General features: G+C 38.7%; 4 protein-coding genes across 5 annotated transcripts; 3 read left to right on the plus strand and 1 right to left on the minus strand.

The window, feature by feature from the left end:
* Positions 1-396: 396 nt before the first annotated feature.
* Positions 397-2,269, plus strand: LOC121784614 (heat shock factor protein HSF30-like). The gene is made up of 2 exons (XM_042182793.1): positions 397-775; positions 1,314-2,269. The coding sequence occupies exons 1-2, from the start codon at positions 503-505 to the stop codon at positions 1,932-1,934; spliced, it is 894 nt and encodes a 297-aa protein (XP_042038727.1). The 5' UTR covers positions 397-502; the 3' UTR covers positions 1,935-2,269.
* Positions 2,270-2,472: 203 nt separating this feature from the next.
* Positions 2,473-5,887, plus strand: LOC121784613 (cytochrome P450 711A1-like). Of its 2 annotated transcripts, XM_042182791.1 has the most exons (6): positions 2,473-2,611; positions 3,250-3,460; positions 4,020-4,172; positions 4,274-5,030; positions 5,123-5,218; positions 5,281-5,887. In XM_042182791.1, exons 2-6 carry the CDS (start codon positions 3,252-3,254, stop codon positions 5,611-5,613), a joined length of 1,548 nt encoding a protein of 515 aa, XP_042038725.1. In that variant the 5' UTR covers positions 2,473-2,611; positions 3,250-3,251; the 3' UTR covers positions 5,614-5,887. The 2 variants fall into 2 exon arrangements, with proteins under 2 accessions (XP_042038725.1, XP_042038724.1); XM_042182790.1 differs by lacking the exon at positions 2,473-2,611 and having other exon boundaries at positions 2,826-3,460.
* A 4,214-nt stretch (positions 5,888-10,101) lies between these two features.
* On the plus strand, positions 10,102-12,704 carry LOC121783972 (cytochrome P450 711A1-like). The gene is made up of 5 exons (XM_042182156.1): positions 10,102-10,454; positions 11,008-11,160; positions 11,240-11,993; positions 12,091-12,186; positions 12,262-12,704. The coding sequence occupies exons 1-5, from the start codon at positions 10,225-10,227 to the stop codon at positions 12,592-12,594; spliced, it is 1,566 nt and encodes a 521-aa protein (XP_042038090.1). The 5' UTR covers positions 10,102-10,224; the 3' UTR covers positions 12,595-12,704.
* LOC121783974 (protein IQ-DOMAIN 5-like) lies at positions 12,676-14,846 on the minus strand. Its single transcript, XM_042182157.1, has 5 exons — positions 14,511-14,846; positions 14,092-14,316; positions 13,712-13,939; positions 13,481-13,594; positions 12,676-13,383 (listed from the first exon to the last, which is right to left on the minus strand). The coding sequence occupies exons 1-5, from the start codon at positions 14,574-14,576 to the stop codon at positions 12,805-12,807; spliced, it is 1,212 nt and encodes a 403-aa protein (XP_042038091.1). The 5' UTR covers positions 14,577-14,846; the 3' UTR covers positions 12,676-12,804.
* Between the last annotated feature and the right edge of the window lie 6,714 nt (positions 14,847-21,560).

A 21,560-nucleotide genomic window follows, 5' to 3' on the forward strand; every position in this document is an offset into this window, starting at 1 on the left:
GCAGTCTACGAGCCAACATTGGCTGGTTCACGCCCGAACCCGTCGGAGGGAAGCTAAAGTATTCGAGCCACGAGAGGCTGTGGTGGGCTAGTTCACTTGCCGAATGTATCTCGAACTCACTACTAGCTTGTTTGTTAAAGAAAAATTATAAAACTGACCAGCATAATTTTTTATTAAAATTGACTCTACTATATTAAAATATCTAACCTCAACATCTTTCTCATCTCAGCCCAAAATATCTGAGAAGATTCTAGATTCTTCCTCCAAATCACAGCCTCCCACGTGGCCAACATTGACCAATGCCGACACGCCACGCTTCAACCAAAGATATTTAAATATCCATTCCGAACTTTCCATATATTCTAGAACCTTCCACTCACTTGTACAAAATCTCAATCCAAAACACCCGCGATTTCAGTTTTCAACAAGACAAAAAATATCACTAAATTAGAAAGTTAGTTACATTTTTTCCCCAACGAACTTCAACAGCAACTAACCGAAAATGGAAGGTGTGACAGTGAAGGTGGAAGACGCCGCCGCAGCCGCCGCCGACGAGCCGAGGCCGATCGAGAGCTTGCTCGATGTGGGCACGCCGCCGTTCCTGACGAAGACGTTAGAAATGGTGGAGGATTCGTCGACGGATTCGGTGATTTCGTGGAGCAAGGCGAAGAACAGCTTCATCGTGTGGGACCCACACAGATTATCCGCCGCATTTCTTCCCAAATTCTTCAAGCACAATAATTTCTCCAGCTTCGTTCGACAGCTTAATACCTACGTAAGTTTTCTCGGAAATTCGAGGTCAATTTCTTACCCCCCCCCCCCTTTTACTGTGGTTTGTTTTGAATCATTGATCGGTGGAATGAGTTGGGTTGATCCCAATTTCTGTAGTTGCAGAAGCCATTTATGTTAATTTTGATTGAAAAAAGTTATCTTTTTTTTATACATTATGTGTTTGATGAGGTTTGTATGGTTAAATTCGAGTCTTTTTTGACTATTTATGTTCGTAATTTAGTAATTTAAGTAATTTATTGAGTATGAAATTTGTCCCAATACATAAACAGTTGATGAATTTACAACAAATTGAGTAATGAGAAGGTTTTTCTTTGGGCTTTGTTCAAATAGGTGGGGGGGTGGGGGGTTGTGATGTGATTGTGTGGTTGACTAATGTTTTATTGATAACCTTCTACATTTGATCTTAACAGTTGATGCACCTCTGCAAATTCATGAAACGGACTCTACTATAGGTAGTAGATAGTTTGCTACAAATCGAATTTGAGTTTCTGAGACTGTTCTAGGATGAAACTGGAATGCAGGGCTTTAGAAAGGTGGATGCAGATCGATGGGAGTTCGCGAACGAGGCGTTTCTAAGTGGGAAGAAGCATCTGTTGAAGACAATCAAGAGGAGGCGAAACGTGATGATGCAGGGCATGAGCCAGCAAGGAGGAGGAGGAGCTTCTTGTACTGAGTTGGGGCAGTATGGGAAGGAAGAGGAGGTGGAGAGGCTGAAGAGAGATCGAGATGTGTTGAGGGCCGAGGTCTTGAAGCTCAAGCAGCAACAGCAGAGCTCGAGGGAGCGTCTCATGGTGATTGAGGAGCGTATCCGTGGTTCTGAGAGGAAGCAGCAGCAAATGACTAGCTTTGTTGCTAAGGCCTTTGGCAATCCGTTGTTTGCTGAGAGGGTCGCGAATGGTCAGAGACGCGTTGAATTAGGACTGAAAAGGCAGCTGACTATGACCCGGGATGAGGTGCTTGTGGAGTCATTGATCTCAGCTGCAAACGTTGTGGGACGAGCTCAAATCCTATCACGGATGAGGTGTTGGAGAAACAGCTCGATCTTGCTCCAGATCAAAGTGAGGTTGAAGCAGAGATTGAGACATTGGTTTCGGCTGCAAATGTTGGTGGCATGGGCTCGGATCTGTTGGAGAGGCTTTTAAGTGAAGATGAGGAAGTAGGAGCTGGAGACTGGGATGAGGAACTTCAAGAACTTGTTGATGAATTAGACTTTATGTAGTTTGATTGAATGATGATTTGGAGCTGAATTTGGTTGTGTTTTAGGTTCTTGAGTGCGTTAGTTGCTTGAGATGGAGGGATTTGTTGTGGCTGAGACGAAGAACAGAGAATCGCGGTGGTGATGATGACTGATGAGATTCAGTCAGATTGTATGGAACAATCTTTTGAAGTTCTTGTTCATTGCTTAATCAATTAGTATCTCCTTCACAAATCAGCTTGTTTGATTGGGGAATATACGATGATTTGTGTTTTTTCTTAATCTGTTTGTGCATTCTTAATATGTTTTTTCTTGATATGTTTGTGCAGAAGGTGGGGAGTTTTGTGCAGCAGCTGTGAGGAGGGTTTCACCAAAGGCCTCGTTGCTTTGTATCTGCGCCTGATTCGGGTGCGCTCTGACTTTACTGTCCGTACATCTCTGGATCTCGTAGGAGATCATCTATGCATAAGACGAGTTTCATTAGATGTAGCATCTACGAGATAAGTTTTAGTCTTGTCTAGGAAGTTCTAGTGAGGACGTCGTCGCCTGTTGTCCAGCTAGAACTCTTGTAAACAAAGATTGATGGTATTTTCAGATGATCAAGAAACAGGACATATCTTCAAGGTACAAAGAATTTTTATAATATGCTTTTGATCAAGAATTCAAGATGCAATTTTTTTAAGTAATATGATGCTCTATGTCTAGATGCTTGTAACTACTCTCTCATGATTGAGACTTGCATATATGCTGCATTGAATTGTCAAAAATAGGAAAGTGTATTGTGTACTAATCTGTGATATTGAGCAAATCTTATTCTTGAACAAGTGAAAGAACACAAACACTCACACACTCACAGAATCAGATTGTTGAGTACAGGAAACCACTTCCTGCTCAAGTTGATGTACAGGGACTTGTCGACCCTCCATTGGTCGATGCTCGTGTGGGCGATCATGGCATCTGACGTGACAGCCGACTAGGGTCCTATCGGCCATGATCTCTGGGTGATCATTTGTCTATTAGTCCAATTTGGAATAAATATTTTGAATTGTGTGTGTGATTATCATGAGACCCCACAGGCTATAACAGGAAAACACACAGTGAAAGTTGCAGCATTATGTGTTTGTAACAGAAAACCCACCATCATAATATCACCATTCAATACAGACAAAAAACCCTATACCATCCCATAGAACCCTTTTTTTATTCTATAAATTAGTGCAATTTCACTTTCTTTTTTCTCATTATGGAGTTTGTAACTACAGAGATGGTAGAGCCATTTCTGGTGCTGGAAATCGCTTCTGCGATCCTAGCAGCCGTGGTTGGGGCTTTGGTGTACCTTTATGCACCGTATTGGGGTGTTAGGCACGTCCCCGGCCCTCCAGCAATGCCTGTGGTCGGACACCTTCCGTTGCTCGCTGAGTATGGCCCGGACTTGTTCTCTGTTCTTGCCAAGCGCCACGGCCCTATATTTCGGTATATTTCGTCAAACTACTTTGCTCTCAACTTCAGTTTTTTTCTTTCTGATCATTTCTTGCAAAACATATGATTGTTAGGCAACTTTTTATGCAGTTCTTGTTTTCATTAGAAGCATATAAAATAATGGCTCAAAATTTTCTAGCTGTAAAGGATTTGTAAAATCATTTTTTTGTGGTGAAATTTTCATCATTCATTGTATGTTTCCAAACTTTGTATTTTAGTGCAAGATTGCTATTTGTGGGCCAATCTTTAGTCAAAGATAACTATGTATCATTATTACTCAATATGATCACTAAACAAAGTGACAACATATAGTCATTCTCAACTTCTTGTTGGAGGCCGCATTACTTTTTAGGGTAATTTGAATTTTATTTTATTTATTTTTGAAAAAAATGTAAGTTTATGTTTCCAAGAATCATGGCTATGATACAGATGGTAGTATCAAAAAATGAAATTTGCAGTTGAAAACGATTGCATCAATAAATATAGTACTACTTGTTTGGTTTTGATCATTTCAAGTATTTCTAAATAAGTTTTTTTTTGGGTGCAAAAACAGATTTCATATGGGAAGACAGCCACTAGTAATAGTAGCAAATGCAGAACTTTGCAGAGAAGTTGGGATCAAAAAATTCAAGTATTTCTCCAACAGAAGCATCCCTTCTCCCATTGCAGCTTCTCCTCTTCATCAAAAAGGCCTATTCTTCACAAGGTCCCAAATTTGACGTCTTTATGAATGTTTTGTTGTTGTTGTTGTTGTTGTTGTTGTTGTTTTGTCGTAGTCTTTGTAACTCTCGTGCCACGGACCCACAGGGACGCGAGGTGGTCGACCATGCGCAACATGATCCTCTCCCTCTACCAGCCGTCCCATCTAGCCACGCTTATCCCAACGATGCAAGACCTGATTGCATCTGCCACGGGGGATCTCGGGTCCAATGACTTAACCTTCTCCGATATCTCCCTCAAACTGGCCACAGATGTTATCGGGAAGGCTGCGTTTGGCGTTGATTTCGGCCTCTCCAAGCCAATATCGCGCAGACATGAAGATGGCCGTGTTCAAGAATTCATCAACCAGCATGTCTACTCCACGAGCCAGCTCAAGATGGACCTGTCCGGATCATTGTCCATCATTCTAGGGGTGCTCATCCCGATTCTTCAAGAACCCTTCCGCCAGATCCTCAAGAGGATCCCGGGCACCATGGACTGGAAAGTGGAGCGAACAAACATGGACTTGAGCAGGCGTCTGGATGAGATCGTGCAGAGCAGGATGAAGGAGGAGGCGAACGATGATCCGGGCTCGAAGGATTTCTTGTCACTTATACTTGGGGCAAGGGAGACAGAGAAAGGTGCAAACAAGGCCTTCACTTCTGACTATGTCAGTGCTGTTACCTATGAGCATCTCTTGGCAGGATCATCAACTACCTCGTTTACACTCTCTAGTGTCGTCTATCTTGTCGCTGGCCATCCAGACGTTGAGAAGAAGGTTCTAGAAGAGATCGATGGATTCGGCCCTCATCACCAAATGCCTACTGCCCATGATCTTCAACACAAGTTCCCTTATCTTGATCAGGTAAAATATTGGTAACACTATTCTTGAATTCTTGAAATATGATGAATGTAACTAATCTCATTGCATTTTCTTGATTTCTATCTAAAAATTAGGTCATCAAAGAAGCAATGAGATTCTACACTGTTTCTCCCTTGGTTGCTAGAGAAACATCAGCAGAAGTTAGCATAGGAGGCTATCTACTACCAAAGGTATGTCATGTGACTCATGTCTTGCTTCATTGGCTGCTAAACTCGTTCGCCATTTGGTTTAGGGCACGTGGGTGTGGCTGGCACTCGGGGTTCTCACAAAAGATCCAGTGAACTTCCCAGAGCCGGAGAAGTTCAGGCCAGAGAGGTTCGACCCAGAAGGCGAAGAGGAGAAGCGGAGGCATCCTTATGCCTACATTCCATTTGGGATCGGCCCTCGAGCTTGCATCGGACAGAAATTCTCACTGCAAGAGATCAAGCTATCCATGATTCATCTATATAGGAAATATGTGTTCAGACATTCTCCACTCATGGAGAATCCCCTGCAGCTTGATTATGGCTTAGTACTTAACTTTAGACACGGAGTGAAGGTTCGTGCCATCAAACGCGATGTATGAATGATCCCAGAATAGAATAAACTTGAATAAAATGATAAAAAAATACAGTCTTTTTTTTCCCTCATGGAGTCATAAGTCATAACTACAAGCTTCTTTAGTGTGTTTGTTGCTTGAGTAGTGAAGAGTGGTTCGAGATGGATGGATTTGTCGTTGTTGAGACGAAGAGATGTGGTCAAGAACACCGTGATGATGACTGATAAGATTCAGTCAGATTGTATGAAACAATCTTTGGAGATCTTATTCATTGCACAATCAATTAGTTCATTTTTCTTGATCTGTTTGTGCAGAAGGTGGATAGTTTTAGGCCTCGTTGCTTCGTGTCCAGATCTCGTACGAGATCATATATGTAAACGATGAGTTTCATTACGTCTCGTACCACGCCTGCCAGTTGCAAAGATTGATGGTATTTTCAGATTATCAAAGAAACTGGAAAATAAAGGGACATATTCAAAGATGTGACAAAACTAATCTAAAGGGGACGAAGAATAATTTTCATAGGATCATAGCTTATATAGCAACACAAGGACCATGATTTTTATAATATGCTTCTAGTGAAGATGCTCTCTGTCTTGATGCTTGGAAATCAAATAATGACTATATTCTTAATGTTTTGATTTGAAAAGACAGATTATAGATTTAGTGATTTACATGTCCTCCTTGATTGCAGGCTATTCTTCTTTCTTATGGGGATTTAATTTATCATTATTAACACTCCCTTTCAATATATGCCATTTTTGTATATTTGTGTACCTCGTAAAATTTAGTATCATCATAGATAGATACCTAATGAAAGTGTTTATTATGTGCAATATATTTTTCACTGTTTTCAGATATTTTAATACTCCGTTTTTCTGTAAAATAAAATAGATTAATTTTACTATTTTGAGCCGTTCCCCAAAATTAGATAAAATTTAAATATAAAAAGTTTTACAGCAAATAATGATCATATAGTAGTAATACATCATTTATAACGTGGACCCCACAATTTACTAATACTATCATACTCCTTTTTTTTCTTCTTCTTACTCCTTTTTTTCTTCCCTCTTTTACTTTATCAATTGCACATTAAAATTCGTGTCATTTACAAGTTAGTCAAACTTTTTAGGACCAGGGAGTACTTTTTTTGTTTCGATTTCTTTCACTTCTTTGTCTTCCTCAATTTATAACCGTGTTTTATGCTAAAAATGTCAGCTTATGCTTACGCATGAGTTTGGAGCCATGTTTTTAATTCGACAGCAAAGATATTGATGTTGGAGAATTTTTCATCAGCTTTTCGCTAACGGATGCTTATAAAAATTAATTTGTCTTATTTTGATAAATATATTTTGATAAATATAAACTTAATCGTTTGATTATAGTTTAACCTTTCAAATCTTATTTGCATCTCCATATATTTAATTTTATCACTATGCATGCGGTACATATATGATGCCACTGACAAAAAAAAGTGATTATATTAAGATACATTATTTATTTATCTCCATATTTTAATAAAGAAATTTCCATTTGGTTAGTATGCTTTTCTTTGCATTGCTGCTTATTTGACATAAATACTAATATTAAAAGTAAAGTAAATATCTATGCAAAATAAGGATAGCAGAATCATTAGCTTAGTAGTAGACTAAGTAGAGTACGATTTTGACTATGCAAGAGAAGGGTCCAGATCAAATATAACAATTTTGACTTTCTTAAAGTGAAGGTCAAATAATTTATAAGTTGCATATTATTATTTCTTTATTAGGTAGTAATACCTCATTTGTGGTACTAATTTTTTAAATAGGCTTGAATGAACCAAGCTGCTCTTGAGCTATAGTAGTATTACCTCCGTCCCGTTTTATATGATACATTTTTTTTTCGCATGTGTTTTTGGAAAAACCATAATAAATAATTTAAGTAAAGAGAAAAACAGAGTAAGAGAGAGAATAATGTAGAGTAGAGCTTCATCCACATATTTTTAGATATATATACATTAAATGTAATTAATGATTTTTCAAAGACATGTGGTGATATTCTTTCAAGTTTAAGGACCTAAAATATGGTGAGCAAAATATTTGAAATCCGAACATCCGATCCAAACCAAATCAAAATTTAAAATTCAGTTTTTTGATAATTTCAAATCCCATTGGATATGTTATACTAGTAATTATAAGCCTAGCAAATGGTATAGTGGTATTTGGTATTGGATTTTCAATTTTTGGTGTTGAATATTCAAATTTTTTATTTTATATAATATTTTTATGTAAATTTCTAATTTTTTTGGATCAGATCGAATCTTATAAAACAAACTTTGGATTTTCTGATAGAGCAAAAATTTGATTTGAAATCTAAATACTCAACTCACATCAGTAGCTTAGTCGTAGAGTTGACATTCTGAAAAATAGTAGTAGTGGAGTATTAATTATCGGTTGCAACCGATTGCGCAATGACAATATTATAGTTGACCATTTTGTTATTGTAAAAGATACTCCCTCCTTCTTTAATAGTAATTTATCATCCTTTGATCTAATAGGAATTTTAAAAATTTTACGATAGAAAGTGAGTTGAAAAAGTTAGTGGTATATATGTTCTATTTTTATATAGAATAAATGTCAAAATTAGTCCTGAATATATGTCTATTTTACTATTTTGGTCATAGACATTATCTTTTAAATTTTTACATCCCAAACATTTCAACTCGGATCACAATCGGTCCAAAACTAACTTTTCCGTCAAATTGTAACGGTCAACATTTTTAATCCTGATTTTGACCAAATTAAGTCGTTAAATATGATTACTAGCTCCCTAATTATATCATTAATTTTAAAATTAAAATCATTTAAAATACAAAATAAATACTACAAAACAAATAAATATTAAAAAAGATAATGAAATGGAAATGCCACGTCTCTGCTACCGGCGAGCCCATCTCTATTCTCTCTCTTGAGCACCCCTCTCTTTCTATCTCGTCCATTTCACTTCTCTCTGCCATCGACCTCTATGCCATGGCCGCCGCGACCCGACGGTAGTAGCATAGACCGGAGCTTCTACAAATGCCAATAATCATGATTTCTTGTTGAGGAGATATGAGCCGATTCGCTTCATGGTCGCCGTCGTTCATGCCATAGCTGCCATCTCTGAGCTTTTCCAATTTGGTTGGATCTAGATCTGAATTCGTGTTAATTTCTGAAATTTAGCCTCTTTATTTTGAAATTTTTTATTAGATTGGAGCGGATTTGATCTTATGATTTTGGCAAAAAAATTTTGTCAATTTTTGGATGAATCTCTGGGTTTGGTGTCGATTTCTATTGATTCAACCTCATGAAATTCTTAGTTCTGGAATTTGATTCTTGATTTTCTTTTTTAATATTTATTTGGTTTGTAGTAGTATTTATTTTGTATTTTAAATGATTTTAATTTTAATTTATTATTTTAATTTCATTTGTTTTTAGTATATTTATTGTTAATATAGTTGTTTTGTTTTATTAGGAGTAATAAATTAGAATAATAATTAATGATATAATAAGTGAGTTAAAAATCATAATTAAGAGCTTTAATCGGTCAAAATTGAGTTAAACCTGTTGACCGTTATAAAATTAACGGAATTGTAAACAGATGACCAATTGTGATCCGAGTTGAAATGTTCGGGATGCAAAAATTCAAAAGATAAAGTTTATGACCAAAATCGTAAAATAGTCATATGTTCAGGACCAGTTTTGGCCTTTACTCTTTTATATATTAATTTTATTATAAAATGTGAGTGAGAATAAATTAGTGGAATATGAGGTCACAAATTTTTAGGGACAGGCGAAAATAGAAACAAGTGACAAATCTTCAGGGACGGGGAGAGTAGTGAGTAGTACTATTCTCTCCGTTCCAAAGTGGTTGAACATTTATTTGGGCACATAATTTAAGAAATTGATGTGTTAAAGCTGTTAAATGTTAAAGTAAAGAGAATAAAATAAGAGAGATAAAGAGAAAATAAAACATGAAAAAGATAAGTTTTTGCCAAAAAATGAAATGACTCAACTATCTTGGGTCAACCAAAAATGAATATGACTCAACTACCTTGGGACGGAGGGAGTGTTAATTGTGGCTTTATGGGTTACAAAATGATACTCCTTCATCCTAAAAAATAAGGACATTTGGGATGGAACGAGAATTAATGTATAAATTGTCAAAGTAAGAGAAATATGAGGAGAAGATTAGTTAAAATAGTGCTAGTGGATAGTGAGACCCACATCAGTATTAGTGTTTAATGGTGAGCCATAATGATATCAGCGATAAATAAATTGATATATATAGGTAATGAGTTTGAGAGAACTTTTCATAGATGGAAATGAAATATTTTTATGGGAGGGACGAAAAAGATAAATGTCTTTATTTTTATAGGACGGAGGGAGTATGATATATAAAAAGTCAAATAAATTTAACAATTAATAAAACCTTCCATGGCAAATTGTCATAAATACATCTCCATCATATTATTTATTTATACTTGGGAATCTTCTATGTGCTATAATCCCATTGCCTCATATCAAACCAAGTTGCTTTATTGTAGAGTATAACTTGGAAAAGCTTCTTATAGATTTGATAGTCTCAGATAAACTTTTGCTTAGTGTTTCATTATACATCATGATGGAGTTTCTAGCAAACCTGGTGGAGCCTTTGCTGGTGCTGAAAATCGCCTTGTCGATCCTAGTAGCCGCGGCCGGGGCTTTGGTGTACCTTTATGCCCCGTATTGGGGCGTTAGGCGCATCCCCGGCCCTCCGGCAATGCCTCTGGTCGGACACCTTCCGTTGCTAGCTGAGCATGGCCCGGAAATCTTCACTACTCTTGCCAAGCGCTACGGCCCCATATTTAGGTAATTTCACGTCACGTAATAAGCAGAGTTGCAAGTAATATTTAAGTGTCGAGAAACTTCAGTTCATTTTTTTCTGATCATTTCTTGCAAAACGAAAGGATTTTAGGCAACTTTTTATGCAGTTCTTACTTTCACTAGAATTGAGAATTTGAGACAAAAAAGTAATGATTTAAATTTTTTTATAGCTTTTTCCAATCATGATCAAAATGATACTCTGTATTTTGGTGCAAGATTGGTATTTGTGGGCCAATCTTTAGCTAAAGATAACAATGCTTTAGTATTACTCAATACTATGATCACTAAATAAAGTCACAACAGATGGTCATTCTCAAATTCTTGTTTGTGGGTGATTTCAATTATGTATGTAATTTTATTTTTTTTTAAAATGTACTCTTATTTTTTCAATAATCATGGCTATGATAATGATGGTACCAAAAAATGGAATTTGTAGATGAAAATAAATATAGGCCTTGTTTGGCTTTTTAATTTTCAGCTTCACTTATTTCATCATTTCAAGTATTTCTAATAGTATTTTTTTGGGTGCAAAAAACAGATTTCATTTGGGAAGGCAGCCACTAGTAATAGTAGCAAATGCAGATCTTTGCAGAGAAGTTGGGATAAAAAAATTCAAGTATTTCTCCAACAGAAGTATCCCTTCTCCCATTGCAGCTTCTCCTGTTCATCAAAAAGGCCTCTTCTTCACAAGGTTCTAAATTTGATCTTTTTATAAATGTTTTGTTGTTGTTGTTGTTGTTGTTTTTGACTCTCGTGGCACGGACCCTCAGGGGTGCGAGGTGGTCGACCATGCGCAATGCGATCGTCTCCATCTACCAGCCGTCCCATCTAGCCACGCTTATCCCGACGATGCAAGACTTTATTGCATCGGCCACTGAGGATCTCGGGTCCAATGACATAGCCTTGTCCGATCTCTCCCTCAGACTGGCCACGGATGTGATCGGGAAGGCTGCTTTTGGCGTTGATTTCGGCCTCTCCAAGCCATGTTCGCAAAGGAACGAAGACGGCCAAGTCCAAGAATTCATCAACCAGCACGTCTACTCCACGAGCCAGGTCAAGATGGACCTCACCGGCTCGTTCTCCATCATCCTTGGCGCCCTCATCCCGTTCCTTCAAGAACCCTTTCGCCAGATCCTCAAGAGGATCCCGGGCACCATGGACTGGAAACTGGACCGTACGAACAAGGAGCTGAGCACGCGTCTGGATAAGATCGTGCAGAGCAGGATTAAGCAGGCGAACGCTGACCCTGGCTCGAAGGATTTCGTGTCTCTTATACTTGGGGCAAGAGATGCAGAGAAAGGTGCAAACAAGGCCTTCACTTCTGATTATATCAGCGCTCTTGCCTATGAGCATCTCTTGGCAGGATCAACAACTACCTCGTTTACGCTCTCTACCATTGTCTATCTTGTCGCTGGCCATCCAGACGTCGAGAAGAAGGTTCTAGAAGAGATCGATGGATTCGGCCCTCATGACCTAATGCCCACTGCCCATGATCTTCAACACAAGTTCCCTTATCTTGATCAGGTAAAATTTTGGTAACACTACTCTTGAATTCTTGAAATATGATGAATGTAATGTAACTAATCTCATTGCATTTTCTTGATTACTATCTAAAAAATAGGTCATCAAAGAAGCAATGAGATTCTACACAGTTTCTCCATTGGTTGCTAGAGAAACATCAGCAGAAGTTAACATAGGAGGCTATGTCCTACCAAAGGTATGTCATGTCTTGCTTCAACCACACAAACGTGCCACGGATTCATTGGATTAACGCGCTCGCTGTTTGGTTTAGGGCACGTGGGTGTGGCTGGCACTCGGGGTTCTAGCAAAAGACCCGGAGAACTTCCCAGAGCCAGAGAAGTTCAAGCCAGAGAGGTTCGACCCTGAAGGTGAAGAGGAGAAGCGAAGGCACCCTTACGCCCACATTCCCTTTGGGCTCGGCCCTCGGGCTTGCATTGGGCAGAAATTCTCCTTGCAAGAGCTCAAGCTGTCTCTGATTCATCTGTATAGGAAGTATATGTTCACATATTCCCCCCTCATGGAGAAACCCCTGCAGATTGATTACGGCGTGGTGCTCAACTTCAGGCACGGAGTTAAGGTTCGTGCCATCAAACGTGATGTCTGAATGATCCAAGAATCGAAAACTTGTTCGGGCCATCAAACGAGATGTATTGATGATCCGAGGATCGAACAAACTTGAATAAGATGATCAATAAATACAGTCTTGTTTTCTCATTGCAAAACTCATAAACAAGTACTACTATATTACAAAATGCAGAAGTGAATATCAAACAATCAAGCTGTTGTAAGTTTCAATCCACATTTTCCCTCCACCCTAGAAAAAGCCCTTGTCCATTCGTGTCGGGAGTCGAGGCAGGGCACTACAATCCGAGCTCTTCGGATCAGCCATGGACTTGTTGAGAAACTGAAACTCATCCATGGACTGCTGCCTCAGAGCTCCGTGCCTCTGCTTCGCCCTCGTTGCCTCTGTCAAGTTCATGTAGTTCGGCCTGTTGATGCTGCCATCCTCCGTCCTGTCAGAGGCAGTCTTGCCCGAGAAGGGAGTCGTGGTTGTGAAGATCGAGGATGAGGCCGAGCTCTCGTCGTAGCTAGGGCTAGACGACGAATGTGCAAAGAGTGGAGGCTTTGCGGATATCCTCTTAGTCATGTTGTTCTTCCTCACTTTCACCATACTTGGCTCAGACAGCCTAGACAGATTGCTCTTGTTGCAGTCTTTGATCAGCGGTGTCGTCTCTGAAAACCGTTCCTCCGTGCTCGACTTCTCCATGAGCCGATTCTCCCACGGCTTCGCCACCATCCATCTCTCCAGCCAGCTCCATCCACAGCTGTTCTTGTCCAATTCTTGGCATTTTGGCACAGTGATGCAAGAATCACAACTCTGGCTTGATTTCCACTGCCAAAGAATGAACCAAATTAGAGAGACAGTTAAGTGAACGGAAATTAAAGGACTCGAACCCGAGATCTTTGGCCTCGGGCATTAACCACTATACCTTTTGAGCAAGAGAGTAAGCAAGGGCTCTCTCTCTCTTGACAGCTCCCTCTTGCCTCATTTGTATCTTGGCCTTAACCTCTTCAAGAGTCCCTCTACTATCACACCACCCTTCCTACAACATATTCAAAACACGACCTTTTTCAATCACGAGATCGTCACTCCACCAACCAAACCAACGACAAAATCAAACGAATGCAAACAAAGGGACTAGTGCTTAATTAGTGAATACCTCAGCTTCCTTCAAGGCCTCGTTCTCGCGATGGCGCTCGTCGAGGAGGCGCTGCACGGCCTGCCCCTCGACGGACATCCGGACCCGGCGGGCCCGGACCCGGGCCTGAACCCTAACAAGAGCCTGCATACACCTCAGTGTCACAGCAGCCTGCTTCCTAACCTGCCTCCCTCTAACAATTGCTTGAAGCCTCACCAATCCCTTCAAAGCCCTCAAAGCCCTTCTTGCCTAAACCATAAATCATCACCATTTTTTGGGGTCAAATTTCAATATTATTAAACCATTAAAATTAAATAGATACAAATGCTCATATGATCATTTCTGTCAATTTTCAAGATTATTAAATTAAATTAAATAACAAAAGAAATAAAAATGCTGACCAAGAATCCTCTGAATGCGGTTTGGATTCTGATGGCGGCCCATTCTTGGCGGACGGCGCGGAAGTCGCTAGGCGGCGCGCGGACCACGGCGGCGACGGCGGCGGTGAAGGCGTCGTTGTTCACCGGTGAGGGTTCCGACGAGAAATCCGGCCCGGCATTGATTCCTGCTGGCCTTTTCACACCTTTCCAAATCTTCCATTTTTTGCTCTTTCCACTAATCTTTTCCTATTTTTTTCAATATTGAAAATGGGAATTAGGAAGCAGATTAAACAGAGAGATAAAAAAACACGAAGAGAAAATAAAAATATACTTCAAGAACTGCAGCTCATGCACTTAAACAGAATTAAAAATTGAATCTTTTTTGTTGGAAATGAAAAAGATTGGATTTTTATTGGATTGAACTAAACTTTGGAGCTTACATTGTCTTCTTTGTCTGGTTTCTTCATCCCTATCAATGCTTTAACCCATTTTCCAGAAGCCCCCATTTCTTGAAGACTCCAAACCTTGAAGAATAATCTTTCAAATTGAAACTAGAGAGAGAGAGAGAGGGAACGAGGATCAATGCGTATTTGAAGCAACTGATGGAAAACGAATTATACAGAGGTGAAACAGAGCATTTAAAAGCTGCCCATATAGTTGCTTTTTCACTTTTTTTTTGCTTGAAAAGAATACAAGAATAAGGGACAATGGAAGTAAGAGTGAAAATTGGGGGGTGTTCAAACATGCGACATCTGAATTTTCTGAACTAGTAACTCATTAATAAATCATTAATTATGTTTTTCCCATGGAGAAATTAATCATCAAGTCAACTAAATAAATGTATTTTTTCAATTTTTTTTGGAAAAAATGGAATGATAGTAAGTTGAGGCATGGCACCAATATTTTTCCTAAAGTGCAAATAAAATTCAGTATGAGACAGTGAGTTTCTTATATCCAAACACAGTAATTTATTATTGTACTTAACATAGTATGATTAAATTTTGAGACGTCTCGTCCCTTTTAAATTTGAATGATAAATCAAGGTGTTTTAAAAAATCCGATTGTCCCACAATGATTTTATAGGCAAAGGCGATGTTGAATTTACGTACAAGTATAAAGTTTTTGTTATGAGATTAATAGTTATGCGAAGTGGAGTATATTAATGTAACGACATGAATGATCACATTTTGAGATTAATAAGCTAAAAGATAAAATAAAAATAAATTTGGTCAAATTGGACAAATGAAAATATTTATAAACTTTATAACTCAAATTTTGGAAAGTTAAGCACGAACCATAAAGTACTTATCCTTCATAATTTTAGAGGAAATCAACTCAAACTATAAAGCCGTTTTTGCCTCTAATTTTTGAAAGTTATACTATAAGCTTTCTCCTTTTGGTTTGTGAAAAATTGAAATCTTGAATATGTTAGGATCGTCGACTGCAACATTAGTTTGATACTGTCCGCTTTGGGTCAAGCCCGCACGGATTTGTTTTTGGGTCACTCCCAAAAGGCCTCAAACTAATTGGGGTTGGACAGGAATTATATACACCTTCCAACTTCCCCTACTCATCCGATGTGGGATGAGTTTGTACCCCAACAAACCTCCCCTCAAACCGAGACCACATCGGGAACGCAGTCGACACACGAACATGGGTCGTTCCAGCCCTGGCCCCTGGGTCATCCTGGGCCCGACTCTAGCTTTGAGTCCTTCAGGGCCCGACCCTAACCGGGGCTCATCCAGGCACAACCCATAGCCACCTGGGCTCTGATACCACTTGTTAGGATCGTCGACTGCAACATTAGTTTGATATTGTCCGCTTTGGGTCAAGCCCGCACGGATTTGTTTTTGGGTCACTCCCAAAAGGCCTCAAACTAATTGGGGTTGGACAGAAATTATATAAACCTTCCAACTTCCCCTACTCATCCGATGTGGGATGGGTTTGTACCCCAACAGAATAAAAATAAACTTTGTGTAGTGATAAAAGAGGGGCATTAAAAAGTATAGCCTAAAATTGCCTTTTAAACTAATCTTAGCTAAATTCTCATTAACCAACTTTAAAAAAATAGTTAGTTGATTATAGGGGGTGGGTGTAGTGGGGTGACTGGGGGCACAACTGTGTGTAGTGTGTTTTTTTATGGTTGTAATTATCCAACGAGTGAGAGCCGTTGGATTGGGATAAATGGCGTTTGAATTTCGAAAGAGGAGGAGGTGGGGGCCCAAGCCCTTCCCGCTCGTATCTTATTGTGACGAAATTGCCCTCCAACATTGAAGGTAATTACGATATTGCCAGATTCGGACATGGATCCTAAAAAGGCACGATCCGTTTGTAGTGGACCATGAAAAGCCACAAAAAAGATTGGAATCACTTATTTTATTAATTATTGTTTATTTTTTTTATATAATGCTATTAGTGAGAATAAGAACAAGAGTATTGTAATTTGCAATGTTGAGTAGACATATAAAATCACTAAAGTCAGTGTAAAAGTAGTGAATATCTATGTTGTCTTTGCATATAAATCCACAACATTTGCTTTGGATCCCTCTTTGGAGCTCTCATAGTTTAGCTCATATAATCGAACTCTCTCCTCACATGTTAATTGAGTTATATTCTTATTCTATTTAGAATGTCTCAAAATATGAGAATAAGTATTTCTTCTTGCAAAAAGCAGAATTTTTTTATCTCTTCAATTATCTATTCTGTTTTATCTCATTTTTTGGTGTTTATGGCTGATTATTGCCGGAAAAATTTGAATTTGATCGAAATCTATAATCTTTCGGATAATTTATCATTTATTTATTGGCGATAAGAAATATCTTACTTAACATGAGACGGAAAAGTGATACTTTATCCTAATCCATCAATTTATATGTTTTGTTCATAAAGAAGAAATTTATACTCCATAATCAAAAAATTTATAGTAATTATTTTTGTATGAAGAAAATTTTTCTTTTGAAGCTCAGATTTTAATTGATTTATGAGGGGGAAAGGGGGCAATGATGTATAATTGACTAAGCATGAAAAAAATATATGTATAAAGTTTTGACTTCGATTTATTGCAGTCAATGAAAAATGATATTGAAAATCTGAAAAAATATGTAAGGTATTTCACTTTCAAAAATGGGGACCTCTTTTCTAGTGTACTTGAACTGCCAAAATCAACCAAAATTATTGATGTAACATTACAAGTAGCCCCAATAATTCAAAATTAATAGAACATGATTGTTTATAATATCCGTGATCGATTGTACGATGTGTTTTTGGTGAGTTGCTGTCAATTTCATTGCATTAATTAATTTGAATTCATAACTTTTTAATTAATTTATTCAGAAATAATTAATTGTTAAATACGACAAAGAAAGAAAGAAAAGTTGAGGTATATCGTTAATACTATAAAATAAGACTCACCCCAGCAGAGGGATAAACTTATAAATATAATTAAAATGAAAAAAACAGAACCATATTGGTACTAACTTATATCTTGAAAATAGTATTTATAATGAAAAAAACAGAACCATATTGGTACTAACTTATATCTTGAAAATAGTTAATGTTATTAGAAAAGAGTCGTGATCAATGTTGAACCAATTTTAAAGACCGAACTAGAGACCAAATCTTGTCTACCCATTTTCATAATCTGATCTTGACTTAGTATAATCTTGTGGTCAAATTTAATTTATCAATATTTTATTATTTTATTCACAAAATAATAGCTGAAGGATATTAATGGAAAGTAGCATGTTATTTTCCATACAACGTGATTCTTTGCCGTGATTTTTCTCATGATCTTAAATCTCTATCTTCACCTCTCAATATTCCTCAAATTGTGTTGCAATCTTCATCAAATCGTGATTCATCTCTGAATATAAAGCTTGAGATATCTGCACAACGAAGCCCGAAGCGGAGAAGTTTAGTCATAAAGTAATAAATCACATTTAGAAGATGCATATCATTTTATGCCACATAATTCAAATGAGTCCAGAAATGAACCAGAAGCACACATTAACCACATAAATTCGAAAAAAATGAAAAATCAAACACTAAATTAATAGTCTCATGAAATGAAGTAATAACCTCATGAAATGAAGTAATATCCTCATGAAATGAACTAAATCGATGATTTCTGTAGCCACACTTTTTGATATATTTCTCTTAAATATCAGAGAAGTAATGTGAAGTAATATATCCTAAAGTAATCGATTTATGCAACAATCAAATGTTGAAGTAATCTCTCCTAAAGAAAAATCAAAGAAAAAATCAAATGTGTATTACCTGAACCAGACGTACGGCCAGAACGTAATAGGCGTCCTTCACCTTTGGTCGACAATTTGCGTGTGTCAACCATTTTGAATTGATGCCGATTTCAAGTTAGGCTGAAGAGATGTCGATCTCGGCGGATGGAGATTTCTAAATCGGTTGATGGAGATGTTGAATCAGGGATGATTGTCGTCGATTTCAGTTGAAATCGGTCGGAGATGATCGATGGATATGCTGAATCGGGGATGGTTGTCGCCGATTTCAGTTGAATCGGTCGGAGATGATCGATGTAGATGAAGAATCCTTGATTTTTCAGAGGGGTTTTCGGAGAGGTTTTGAGAGAAGAAGAAGCGGGGTATGAGAATGAGTGAAATTTTTGTGATCTACGAATTCTAACTTTTACCCTAATTATAAAATGACTTAAATACCGCCCGTGTTGAAGTAATTTGTGTATGTAATGAACTACGAAAATGATAAACTCGGATTTTAACTATTTTATTGGACATTAAACATGATCTTTTGTGTGCTTTCATTGCATTATCTTAGAGTTTATGTCCATATTTCACTATAAAGGTGCTTTGATCAGTTTATCTAGTGTTTGAAGTTAAAATAGGTAAAAAAGGTCAAAATGAGCCAAGACGAGGCTGGGGTCTGCTTAAAACGTTAATATGCCTATCAAGATGGGGTCCAAATCCTATTTTGAGACTACCATTGTCTTCATCATCGAAAGAGCTTCGCGTGGGTACCTCACACGCCCCAATCGGAGTTCGGATGAGAGAGATATGGCCGATCTACGAAAGCCGCGATTGCCTAGAGTGCTACGGTGCTACCCGACCGGGTGGATTTTATGTTGAATAATTCCACCCGGCCGGGTCGCCAGTTTTGTTCATGAAGACTCCAGAGAGTTTCACCCAGCCGGGTGAATACTCAGTTCAATAATTCCACCCGGCCGGGTCCGTCAATCTTACGATTTTTTAATTCCAGACGCGATTTTTTGGAGAAAAAATACGAGGCAAGAGCTAGGGCAACGAAAGGCATTCTCTCCCAGCCGCAAAAACACACACACTCTCTCTCTAGGAAGCACTCTTGGAAGAAGATTGGAGATTCAAGCTTCAATTCTTCCGCCAATTGTATTCCGTATCATGAATTCTGTTGTTTTCCTTAGTTTTTGCTTGTTTTCTACTTTGAACATGAGTAACTAAACCTTTCATGTAGAATTCTTGGTGAAGATGCATTGATTTATAGTTTTAATCCAATTGATTTCGTTTTATCTTGCTCTTGCAATTGTTTGAATTATTCTTGTGCTTTTTCCTATCAATTGCTTGATCACCAATTGAGAGTGTATGGTTTCTTAGAGTAATTGAGAGATGAAATAATTAATCTTGAAAGAGGAATAATTCACACCTTAATTCAATAAAACTCGGGAGAGTTGAGATTATGAGTGAGATCTTTAATCTAATCAAACTTTTGGGAGTTAGGTCTAAGATTTAGAAGGAGACTTCACTTATTACACCTAATCTACAGATTTCTCACATCGGGAGGGGGTTTAAACTACAATTGTGATTGATTCAACAATTCTGGAGACTTTAAATGGTAAATCGGTGTTAATTGGGTTAGGCTATGAGTTGTGCATCAGATCCTTGAATTCTGCATATTTCTCCATCTTCTTACACAACCTGCTTAATTGCTTTCTTGTTTAAGTGTTCTATTTTAATCTATGCATTTACATGTTTTCAGTAGTTGTTAGTTTTAAAACCAAAATTTCTGATCGTCTGAATAGTAGTTGAAATTAGTTCGTGGTACTTAGGTTGACACTTAATTGTCTCTGTGGGATACGATATACTCTTGCTTGCTATTTGCTACGATAACCCCATACACTTGCGGGTATTATTTGGGTAAAATAAAGTTGAGTCAGAAAATTTTCACAACATCTCACCTCATCCACTAAAAACTAAACCTAAAGGCCCTAATTTGATCTCTAGTTCGGTCTTTAAGACTAGATTTGTGAATAAGGGGACTCCAAGTTTAAAAATAGGAGCTCTTATTATAATAATGTTATTATTGGAATATTATTGGACTTAGGTGTTTTCTAAGTAGAGTTTCAATAGAGTTTAGGCCCAATCAAGTTTTCTAATAGACATTTAAGGGCATTAGCAATGGGGCGCCCTATGCACCGCCACATCATCTTTTTTTATCCTCCTACCCCTTCACCTGCAGTGGGGCACCGTATAAGTTTTACTATTGTTTAGTTAATTAATTTAAATATTTTCAAATATATAATGCAAACTAATTAAAAAACACAACGATTAAATAAAAACCGGCGAAGACTGCATTGATTAATAAAAGTTACAAGATTCAAGTTGGCTAATCTACGAAATTCCCAACTTCTGGCGCAGCTCATCAATCAACCCCCGGAGGTATTCGGCTTTGGCGGGGTCCGTGCACTTCTCGAGGGCCTTGTGCGTCTGCAAAAACATCTACGACATCGAAGTTGTTGCCAACTCCACATACGCGGCGGCCGTCGGGCTCGGGGTCAGGACCGAGATCGGTAATGGGGAGGCGGTGGTCGAGGATGTTGTCGTCGTCGCCTTCCCCTTGTTCTTCGCAGCCTTGACGCCTATGGGACACCGGGAGGACATCGGTGTGCCGGAACTCTCATCCTCCGCGTACGTCCGGTTGAGGTCCACCGAGCGAGTTCCGCTTTCGCTGCTCGTGTAACCACCAGCTTCGATGGTCTTCGTCCTCTTAGTCGTACCGGTGTGCAGAATCCCGCCTTGGAATTTCTGCTTGTCCTTCAAGAGCGCCCAGATGTGGAAATGCTTGAAGTCGTCGTACATGGACTGGTACGACAACAGCGCTCTATCGCGCACATCGGTCATGCTCTCGCCGCTTCCCTGCTCCCTCGAGCACTTCTCGTACTCCACCGCGAACAGGTTGACTTGCTTCTTCACCTGATCCCAGTGCTTGCGGAGCTGCTCCCGTTGGCCCTTGTACGCGCTCGGCTGCTTCGCCTCATTGTAGCGCTCGGCGATGCGCTCCCAGTACGCGAGCTGCTTCTGGTTGTTCGCGAATATCGAGTCCTCCGATATATCCACCCAACACCTCGCCAAGACGAGGGTTTCATCCGGCTGGTAGTTCGTACGGCCGGGGGCGTACTCTTCATTCGTTGCCAGAGGTGGCAACTTGTACGCGCGGTGCCGCGACCGCTTCTTTCTGGCGGGGGCGGGGGC

The sequence above is a fragment of the Salvia splendens genome, chromosome 21 (genome assembly GCF_004379255.2).
Source record: "Salvia splendens isolate huo1 chromosome 21, SspV2, whole genome shotgun sequence".
In the NCBI taxonomy this organism is placed as follows: domain Eukaryota; kingdom Viridiplantae; phylum Streptophyta; class Magnoliopsida; order Lamiales; family Lamiaceae; genus Salvia; species Salvia splendens.

Coding starts and splice junctions, on each gene's coding strand:
- LOC121784614 (XM_042182793.1), top strand. CDS start 503: ATGGAAGGTGTGACAGTGAAGGTGGAAGACGCCGCCGCAGCCGCCGCC. Junction 776..1,313: donor TTCGACAGCTTAATACCTAC/GTAAGTTTTCTC, acceptor ACTGGAATGCAG/GGCTTTAGAAAGGTGGATGC.
- LOC121783974 (XM_042182157.1), bottom strand. CDS start 14,576: ATGGGGGCTTCTGGAAAATGGGTTAAAGCATTGATAGGGATGAAGAAA. Junction 14,317..14,510: donor AACCAGACAAAGAAGACAAT/GTAAGCTCCAAA, acceptor TGAAAAAAATAG/GAAAAGATTAGTGGAAAGAG. Junction 13,384..13,480: donor CTTACTCTCTTGCTCAAAAG/GTATAGTGGTTA, acceptor ATTCTTTGGCAG/TGGAAATCAAGCCAGAGTTG.
- LOC121784613 (XM_042182790.1), top strand. CDS start 3,231: ATGGAGTTTGTAACTACAGAGATGGTAGAGCCATTTCTGGTGCTGGAA. Junction 3,461..4,019: donor CGCCACGGCCCTATATTTCG/GTATATTTCGTC, acceptor GTGCAAAAACAG/ATTTCATATGGGAAGACAGC. Junction 5,219..5,280: donor GAGGCTATCTACTACCAAAG/GTATGTCATGTG, acceptor CATTTGGTTTAG/GGCACGTGGGTGTGGCTGGC.
- LOC121783972 (XM_042182156.1), top strand. CDS start 10,225: ATGATGGAGTTTCTAGCAAACCTGGTGGAGCCTTTGCTGGTGCTGAAA. Junction 10,455..11,007: donor CGCTACGGCCCCATATTTAG/GTAATTTCACGT, acceptor TGCAAAAAACAG/ATTTCATTTGGGAAGGCAGC. Junction 12,187..12,261: donor GAGGCTATGTCCTACCAAAG/GTATGTCATGTC, acceptor TGTTTGGTTTAG/GGCACGTGGGTGTGGCTGGC.